Below are 10,169 nucleotides of genomic sequence, written 5' to 3' on the forward strand. Positions count from 1 at the left end.
CCCTCCCCTTCCCTTCCTCTCTCTTTTCCTTCCTCCCCTTCCCTTCCTCTCTCTCTTCCTCCCTCCTCTCCCTCTCCTTCTAAATGTGTGTTTATGTATGTGAACATACACACAAAGCCAGAGTGTCATTCCTCAGGCACTGTCCGTCTTAATTTTTTGTGCATTTTGTTTTTGTCTTTGGGGAACGGGGTCTCCCCCTGGCCTGAAGCTCACCAGGTAGGCTGAGGCATTGGGATTGCAAACTCATACTGACACCCAGCATTTTTTTTTAATGTGGGCTCTGGAGAACAAACTCAGGCCCTTATGTTTGTAAAGCAAGCACTTTATCAGTGGCTGTCTCTCCAGCTTTCGTTTCTCTTCTTTTGTCTGTTGTTTTCAAAGTTGCACCACATACTTCTGAAATTCCCAGAGAACCCCAAAAGCACTAGTGCTATCTTTAGGGATACGTCGTGATTGGAAGCAGATACCTTCAGTCCTTCGTGGCCAGCCTTCACCCCTGGGAACTGTTCCCACCCCAGCCAAGATGGACGGGCTGAAGTCATCTTCAAGGTCAAAGTCCTGTCAGATCACAGAACGAAAGCTCAGAGAGGTTCTGGGGAGATGCTCAGTCAAACATTTGCCACACAGGCACGAGCAGCTGAGCCCAGTAAGCACGATCCACATGAAAAGGCTTGGTGTTGGGGCACACGTTGGTAATAGCAGCCCTGGGAAGCAGAAGCATGGGGGGGTGTGTGTGGGGGGGTGCTACCTGGGGTCAGCCAGCCATGAAAGATAGGCTCCAGAGCAACAATAGCCCAGGCTGGCCTCTGGCCTCCACATGTGCATGCACATGTATGCACACATGTGTGAACACACACACTTCTTACACTTAGACATTAAAGTGGTGATTCAACATACTGTTTTGTCGGCAGGGTGAATGCTGACTTTCTAAGTCACTTTTGACACTGTGAATTTCTTCTAAATTGGATAAAGTACTTAGGACTTTAAACATGGAGGAAGGTTCAGCCCCCCACATACCCCAGAACAGAAGCGATTAATTGCTTAATGAAAACGGAAGATCAAAGCTGAAATCCCACCCTCCGCATCGCATCTTCTACTTTCCGGGTTCAGCATCCCCGGCTGCTAAGCTGCTACAAATGCCCTCTGCGTGGATAAGCGGAAAAGAACCCTTCAGTCACAGTGGCAGGGAAGCAACCTCAGAGGGACGGACAGCGACAGCGTCATCCTACAGCTGCTCCCCGGGGCATGGTGGAAGAAAAAGAAGCCCCTGCTCCCATGGAAGCTGCAGACAGAACCCCAGAGGGAGGCAGGCAGCAAAGCTGATTACAGTTTTTCTCTAGGGCTGCTCTGAGCATGGGGCACAACTTCTCAAACTGCCTGTGGCCTTTTAGAAAATAATCCTTACGTTTGAAAGCCAGCTGGATCTACAAACAAGTACTCAGAACTTTTCAACGGGAAATGTTTTCTTTTCTTTTCTTTTTTTTAAAGATTTATTTATTTATTTTATGAATGTGAGTATGCACTGTACAGATAGTTGTGAGCCTTCATCTGGTTGTTGGGAATTGATTTTTAGGACCTCTGCTCGCTCCAGTAGACCCTGCTTGCTCCGGTCAGCCCTCCTTGCTCCAATCAACCCTGCTCTCTTCAGTTGGCCCTGCTTGCTCAGTCCCTGCTAGCTCGGACCCAAAGATTTATTTATTATTATAAATAAGTACACTGTAGCTGACTTCAGACGCACCATTACGAGTGGTTGTGAGCCACTATGTGGTTGCTGGGATTTGAACTCAGGACCTTCAGAAGAGTAGTCAGTGCTCTTACCCGCTGAGCCATCTCACCAGCCCGAAATGTTTTCTTTGTTTGATAGAAGTCATTGTATTTAATTTTTAAAATGTATTTTCATTTATTTTATTTTTATTTATTTTTTTAAGACAGGGTTTCTGTCCTAGAACTTGCTCTGTAGACCAGGCTGGCCTTGAACTCACAAAGATCCACCTGCCTCTGCCTCCTGAGTGCTGGAATTAAAGGTGCATGCCACCACCACCTGACTTCAAAAGATTTTTTTATTGAGCTTTGTGTATATGTGTGTGTGTGTGTGTGTGTGCACATGAGGATGCATGCTTGTGGCACAGTGCATGTGTGAAGGTCAGAAGCCAGCTTGTGGGATTCAGTCTGCTACTTGCAGTACCTGGGTCTCAGGAACTGAACTTAGGGAGGCAGGCTTGGTGGGAGTGAACATCTTTACCATTCCGAAGCATCTGCCTCAGAGTTACTGTTGATGATATTCTCCTTTAATGGAAGTTGTTACTATTGATCTTGTGCTTTTAATTTTCTATATCTAGGCTGGGGATGTAGCTGACTGTGCCCAGCACCATATAAAACTGGGTATGGTGGCACACACTTATAATCTCAGCACTCGGGAAGCAGAGGCAGAGAGAGGGCTCCGGAATTCAAGGTCATTCTTGGTTTTGCAAGCAGTTTGAGGCCAGCCTGGGATGCGTGGGGACCTGCCTCAGAAATAAACAGTTTTTCAATGGGAAGGCGAATCTAAGCCTCAGTTCCATAACCAAGTCCTATAACCCTAGCACTGTGAGCTTTAAAAACACTACAGCTCCCCGGAGATTCTAAAACCCAAAAGAAAGAAGGGCCGGAGAATAGAAAGCATAGGAAACTAGGTTGTGAACAGATTTCTTTAAAAGTCCATTGGAATGGCAAGGGTGATTTACTGGCTGGTTTTGTGTGTCAACTTGACACAGGCTGGAGTTGTCACAGAGAAGGGAGCTTCAGTTGGGGAAATGCCTCCATGAGATCCAGCTGTGGGGCATTTTCTCAATTAGTGATCAAGGGGGTAGGGCCCCTTGTGGGTGGTGCCATCCCTGGGCTGGTAGTCTTGAGTTCTATAAGAGAGCAAGCTGAGCAAGCCAGGGGAAGCAAACCAGTAAGGAACATCTCTCCATGGCCTCTGAGTCAGTTCCTGCTTCCTGACCTGCTTGAGTTCCAGTCCTGACTTCCTCTGGTAATCAACAGCCATGTGGAAGTAAGCTAAATAAACCCTTTCCTCCCCAACTTGCTTCTTGGTCATGATGTTTGTGCAGGAATAGAAACCCTGACTAAGACAGATGATATCTCAGTCCAAGGGGACGCCCCTTGCTGCCAAGAACGGTGACCGAAGTTTGATCTTGGAACCCACAAGGTATGAAGAGAGCACTGACCCCCAAAAGTTGTCTTCTGACATCCATGTGTACTGTCCTATGCATTTTATTGAGTTTTATTCTCCATAAATAAATGTAATTTAAAAATTTAAATACCATTAGAAGGTAAAAAATACTCAGAAATGAAAAGGCTCCCACACTGAAAAAAGTATTAATGAAAAAATTAAAAACTGTATAAAATAAATAGAATCCTATGACATGGAATTCAATACAGATAAAATGGGAACTGCCTTCTGTGTTATTCACACACAAGATAGGGACAGATTGAATGTCTGTCTCCCCAAAAGGAGAGTCCTAAATTTTAGAGTGATGCCAGGAGGAAGTAGGACCTTTAGGTGGGAATTAGTTCCTGAGAGTGGAGCCCTCACAGTGGCCTGAGTGGCCCAGTGAGCCAGAAAGAGGAACCAACCAACCAAAGGCTTCCAGCGTGTATGCACTCTGAACTGAAACATTCCCTCTGCAGAGAGGAGGGAGCTCCTAAGATTCAGGAAGCTCATAAAGCTACCAAGACTCTGACCTACCCTGAGGCTATATATGCTGTAAAAAAAAAATATATTACTTGGGGCTGGGGGAAGACTGAGAGAGAGAGAGAAGGAGAGAGGGAGAGAGAGATGGAGAGAAAGTGAAAGAGAAAGAGAGAGAGAGAGAGAGAGAGAGAGAGAGAGAGAGAGAGAGAGAGAGAGAGGAAAGAGGAGGAGACTGTTTAATTGAAGTACCTATAGATCACAAGTTTCAAGGATGCAGCTTTCCTGGATTCATCACCCATTTGCTTTTTGGTGATCCAATGGCCTTTGAGTCACCTAGGGTCTTGTATACAGCCCCTTGCCCATGATCCCATAAAAAAGCCAATAAACTCACTGCTTCACTGAGCTGGCTACGAGTGGAATCTTTCTTTTGGTCTACTGTCTGTCCCCTGACAGATGGCTAGGCATATGTTTATGTCTAAAAAGTCACACAACAATAACCTATTCTAACTCCTTAGTCTCTAGAACTGAGAAATACATTTCTGGTTTGGTTTGTTTTTGTCATTTTGTTTTGTTTTGCTTTGTTTGAGACAAGATTTTTCTGTGTAGCCCTGGCTGTCCTGGAACTTGCTATGCAGACCAGGCTGGTCTTGAACTCACAGAGATCTGCTTGCCTCTGTCTTCCAAGTGCTGAGATTAAAGGCATGCAACACCACTGCCTGGCTTAAATTTCTGTTGTTTATTAGCCACTCATTCGGTATATGGATTTTGTTGTGACAGTAGAAATTAAGACACGCCTGTGTACAATCATACACACACACACACACACACACACACACACACACACTCCAAGTTAATTAGCTAATTTGCATTTTAACTTATGTAAATGAATGTTTTGCCTACATGTATGTCTACTACATGCACGCAGTCCTAGCTGAGGCCAGAAAAGGATGTCAGATCTGCTGGTACTGGAGTTTCAGATGGTTGTGAGCTCCCATCTAGGTGCCAGGAGTCAAATCCAGGTCCTCTGGAAGAGCAGCTGGAGCTCTTAGCCACTGAGCTCTCATCTCTCCAGCCCCTAACTTACAATTTAAAAATGATTATTCTAATACTGTAGTTAATCAGCTGAATGTGGCATTACATACTATGGGATCCTGGGAAGCTAAGGTAGGAGTTCAAGACCAGCTTTCACTACTACACAATATAACAAGACTGCCTCAAAAATACATATGCATGATATTAATATTTATATAAATCATATGTGATTATTACAAAACATTGAGGCTTGCCGGGTGGTGGTGGTGCACACCTTTAGTCCCGGCACTTGGGAGGCAGAGGCAGGTGGATTTCTGAGTTCGAGGCCAGCCTGGTCTACAGAGTGAGTACCAGGACAGCCAGGGTTACACAGAGAAACCCTGTCTCGAAAAACCAAAAAAAAAAAAAAAAAATTGAGGCAGTACAAATAAAATATTAGGTGGACAAGACATTTCATTTTTATTGTTGTATTTTTTTATGTTAATATAAATATATTTTTTTGAGACAGGGTTTCTCTGTGTAGCCTTGGCTGTCCTGGAACTCACACTGTAGACCAGGCTGGCCTCGAACTCAGAAATCTGCCTACCTCTGCCTCCCAAGTGCTGGGATTAAAGGTGTGTGCCACCACTGCCCGACTTGTTGTGCTTTTCAAAACCATTTTTAAAAAAGATTTATTCATCTTATTTTATCTACACAAATGTTTTGCTTGCATGTACATATACATGTACTGCCTGCATGCCTGGCATCTTTGGAGGTCAGAAGAGGGTATTGGATTCTTTAAAATGGAGTTGTAGGTGGTTGTGAGTTACCATGCAGGTGCTGGGAACTGAACCTGTGTCCTCTGCAGATGCAGAGCTGCAGAGCACACTCTTCACCACTGAGCCACCTCTCTGCCCTTTCCCCCTCTCCCCTTTCCTCCTTCCCCTTCCTCCCCCCGACCCCCACCCATTTCCTCTTACCTCACTGCTGCTGATGCTCTGCAAGGTGATGTTTTCAGTTTGGGAAACTGTCATCTCCATTGGAGTGGAGCCTGCCTCATGACAGATGTCAAGCAGTGATTCAGCGTGTCTTTCTGTCAAAAAGAAACAACACCGTGCTCTGATAAGACTCAACAGTCTCACGTGAAGATCTGTCTTGAGTTTTAAGATCAGCTCCTTTTTGTCAAGTTTCCCTGAAATGATGGTCAGGTGTTCCGATGAAACTTTAGGTAATAAAAAGCCAGGCAGGCAGCTGTGGTGACTGCTTGTGATTCGTGCACCATGAGGGTGAAGGCAGGGGATCTGCAGGGCAAGGTGCCTGACGCCTCTAGGAGGGGCAGTGTGTTCTAGGTTTAGTGAGAGAACCTGCCTTAGTAAGTACAGTAGAATGTAATAGAGAAAGACACCTGATGTTAAACCCTGGTATACATGTACGTGCACAACACACACACACACACAGACACTCACACACACACACATACACGCACACACACACACTGCATACATACTTCACACAATTAATGCAAGAAAAAAAGTTACCAAGAGTCAGATTTTGGATCAACATAATTATAGCAATTCATTCTCACAGCCACACCCTCTGAGGTGCTGGAACTCGGAGAAGAGCTTTTCAATCCTCTGAGCCATCAGCAGGGTTGATGATCCTGTCGTCCAGGATCCTACAGAAGGGGGAAAGAAAGATGTTTGACCTTCCCCTTCTCTAAAGATGAACCCTTGAATGGACTTCTGTTGGTGTGTGGGTGGGAGAAAGCCTCTCTGTTCTCTCCCAAATAGATTTGCCTAGAATCCTGAAGGTTGTGTTGCCTGGCAACCTGCTTCTTTGCTCTCTTGAATTGCCCTGGAAGCATGGGTTGAGGATGATTCCCCATAATACGAGAAAGAGATCAAAGTAAAAAGTGGTGAGGGGATTTGTGAAGCTCACTTAGTCCAGTAAATAGCTTGACCTAGGCCTCTGGAGAGAGCTCAGTTGAAAAAGTGCTTTCCTGCAAACGTAAGGGGCGGGAATCAATCCCCCAAACCTGCAATTAAAAAAGAAGGGCTGAAGAGGTGGCTTGGTGGCTAAGAAGCACTGACTGATGGCTCTGCAGGGAGCTGGGTGATTTGATTCCTAGCACCTACATGGTAGCTAACAACTGTCTGTGAGTTCAGTTCCAGAAGATCTGGTGTCCTCTTTTTGACTCTGCTGGTGCTAGGCACACATGTAGTAAACAGACATACACGCAGGCAAACACACCCATACACTTAAAACTAAAGTAAATTAAACTCAAAGTAGAAAAAGAAGCCAGGTGTGAAGTTTTGGTCCCAGTGCCGGGGAGGTGGAGACAAGTGGGTCCCTGGGGCTAACTAGGCAGTCAGCCCAGCTGGATAGGCAAGTTCTAGGAAAAGGCAGGAGACATGGCGTATTGGTTAAGATCATTTGCTGCTATTGCAGACAGCCAGGTTTGTTCTCCAGCATCCACAGCAGCTCACACTTGCTTGTAACTCCAGAGGGGGCTCTCTTTTGGCCCCCATGAGCACTACATATATGTAGACACACACTTATATACATAAATTAATTATTTGTATTAAAAAAAAAAGCAAGATGTAGAGCACCACTGGAGATTGACTTATGGCTTACCTATAGAAACATACAGACATAGACACCCAGACACACACACACACACATACACGCACATGAGTGTGGAGCAAGACTTCTTTGTGTTTTTTAGAGTATATAACCCTGTGCTTCAAAGAGTCACTGCTCAATAGTCACTGACTGATTTATTTAAATGAAGCAGAGTGTAATGGTACACACCTTTGATCCCAGTAAGAGAGAGAGAGAGAGAGAGAGAGAGAGAGAGAGAGAGGAGGATTTCTCTGAGGATTTGTTTGTTTGAGTTCTCTCAAACAAACAAACAGACAGACAGACAAATGGTGCTATTAAACAGATGTAAAAACAGAAAGAAAGGCTTCAAGCAGGACTTTCAAACTGGGGAATCTGCATCCAGAAAGAAATGTTGACCTGGTTTGGGCATAGCATTCATCAGGATGTCCAATAACTGCTGCTTCCTCCAGCTCTCAATTTGTGACACATAATGTATTGCTGACTTGCCACTGAAGTCACAAAGCTTAGGATCTCTGGAGAAAATAGCAGAAGCATCAAAGATTAGCAAGTTAAATCTGTTAAGACATAAGAACACTGACATCAAATAAACAGAAAGCTTAAGTTGGGTATATAATAATTACTTCAAAACACTTCAGCGAGAATGACCAGTTCTCAAAAAAAAAATTTTTTTTTTTTTTTTTTTGGTTTTTCGAGATAGGGTTTCTCTGTGTAGCCCTGGCTGTCCTGGTATTTACTCTGTAGACCAGGCTAGCCTCAAACTCAGAAATCTGTTCTCAAAATTTTAAACACGAGGCCTAGTGACGTATTTCAATTGGTAGAGTGCTTATCTAATATGCACAAAACCATGTGTTCCATCCTTAATGCTGAGTAAGCCAGGCATGGGCTAGGCTGGTCATTCCAGGCTGGCCTCAAACTCGGCTATGTAGCTGAAAATGACTTTGAACTTCTGATCCTGCCTTACCTCCCACGTGTTAAAGTAACAGATACATAGGCCACATATGGCTGATGCACTGGAGAGTGAACTCGGTAGTCTACCAACGGAGCTACATCCGCAGCACCAAGCAGCAATTATCTAAACCAATAAAGAGCTATATATCTTAAGAATAATGGTCAATTTCAATATTGGTCCATTCCTCAAAATTACAATGAACTCCCTTTTGTAAAGATGTAAAAATTCAGTCATCTAGGTTTGCGTGTAATTTTGGCCTATTTCAGCGGAGTAGCTGCCTTCCTGCTGGTGTCGACTGACCACCCATACTCACGCATGGTGCCGGAGGAGCTCGGCTAGAACTTCATCAGGTCTGTAGACTGTTAATCCATCCAGACTTTCAAATAGGTCCACATCTCTCACAGCCAGCATCAGAGGGGTCAGACCGTGCGAGTTGGGGAAATTTATATCCAGGAACTCTTCACATGCCTTTAACGACAAGAGGTTTTGTTTCTGCTGGGTTTTTCTGTATGGCTACTTAAACTAATCCTTGCAGTTTCATTTCTTGACCAGTTCTCATTTTAACATTTTTCCCCTGGAGCAAGGTATACCTTAACTACAATAGGTTCTCCCTCCCCTACATTGAAGCATTTTATTGATATTTTATTTAGGATGCCAGGTTTTTCCCTTCTGTGTGTTTTCATCATGGTCCTCGAAGCCACTGAGGTTGTCAGTACGTTGAGACAAGCAGAGGGGGATGGGAGTGGGTTGTTCCTTCATCTTCTAGGTCTTTGAGTTTCACATCAGATCTGAAGCTGATGCCTTCATACCCTTTAACCTGCCTGTGATTGTCCCAGCTCTGAGATCTCTGATGAGCTTAAATTTGCCAGTGTAGCCATGCTTCGCCATGACAGCAAGGAACAGGACAATGACTTTGAGCAGGGCCTGATGACACCTGGAGTTTGCCTCTCTTCTAAGCTTTGCTGACACTCTTGAGAGCGTTAACAGGACATGTGTGTATATCCTGATGGAGACAGGTCCTTTTGTCTTGTTTTGTTTTTTAACAAGGTCTCACGTAGGTCAAACTGATCTTGAACTCTCTCTGTAGTTAAGGGGGACCTTGAACTTCTGATCCTCCCACCTCCAACTCTGGGATGACAGGTGTGAACCACCATACCTGGTTTATGTGGTACTGGAGTTTGGGCCCAGGGCATCATTCATGATAGGCAAACACTCTTCCGGCTAGGCCACATGCCCAGCCTCCTCCTAAGCCACATGCCCAGCCTCCTCAATACACTCTGTCCCTGTACCTATCCTGAGGAGCTGGGAAAGTAAAAGGCCACAAGCCTGAGAGAGAGAGAGCCTAGCATTTCAGCTTGGCGACCAAAGTTGGCTATTTAACAAATGTGTATGCTGTGTCAGAGATGCTCCGGTAACTGTGGAACTGACTGAGTGATGCTGGGGCCGTACTCAGTCAGCACAGTGCTTGCCAGTGGAATCGACTGAGTGATGCTGGGGCCGTACTCAGTCAGTACAGTGCTTGCTGAGTAAGTGTGAGGACTTGAGCTCAATCATCTGAACCTGAGTGGCAGCGTGCACCCATGATGTCAGCGCTGGGGATGCTGGGACAGGTGGCTCTCCAGGCCTCAATAACCAGCCAGACTGGCATACTTGACAAGCTCTAGGAAAGTGAGAGACGGTTTTGAATAAAAGAGAAAGGAGGAAGAGGGGGACAAGGAGGGGAGGAGAAGGGAGGAGGGGAAGGGAGAGGAGAGGAGAGGGGAAGGGAAGGGAAAGGAGAGGGGAAGGGAGGGGAGAGAGGAAGAAAGAGGAGGAGAGGGAAGAGGAAAGGAGGAGAGGGGAGAGGAGAGGAGAAGGAAGAGGAAGGGAGGGGAAGGGAGGGGAAAAGGGAGGGGAGGGGAGAGGAGAGGG

The 10,169-nt window shown here is 45.4% G+C and overlaps 1 protein-coding gene across 3 annotated transcripts in view; it reads right to left on the bottom strand.

Moving 5' to 3' along the window:
* Positions 1-10,169, bottom strand: part of Map3k19 (mitogen-activated protein kinase kinase kinase 19) — a 54,249-nt gene that overhangs the window by 28,674 nt on the left and 15,406 nt on the right. For all 3 annotated transcript variants that reach the window (XM_031381050.1, XM_031381049.1, XM_031381052.1), the window contains 4 exons: positions 8,572-8,726; positions 7,706-7,821; positions 5,668-5,780; positions 468-558 (listed from right to left, as the gene is read on the bottom strand). In XM_031381050.1, the coding sequence (XP_031236910.1) occupies positions 468-558; positions 5,668-5,780; positions 7,706-7,821; positions 8,572-8,726 (475 nt within the window). The remainder of the gene's footprint in view (positions 1-467; positions 559-5,667; positions 5,781-7,705; positions 7,822-8,571; positions 8,727-10,169) is intronic.

Source organism: Mastomys coucha, unplaced genomic scaffold (assembly GCF_008632895.1).
Source record: "Mastomys coucha isolate ucsf_1 unplaced genomic scaffold, UCSF_Mcou_1 pScaffold1, whole genome shotgun sequence".
In the NCBI taxonomy this organism is placed as follows: Eukaryota; Metazoa; Chordata; class Mammalia; order Rodentia; family Muridae; genus Mastomys; species Mastomys coucha.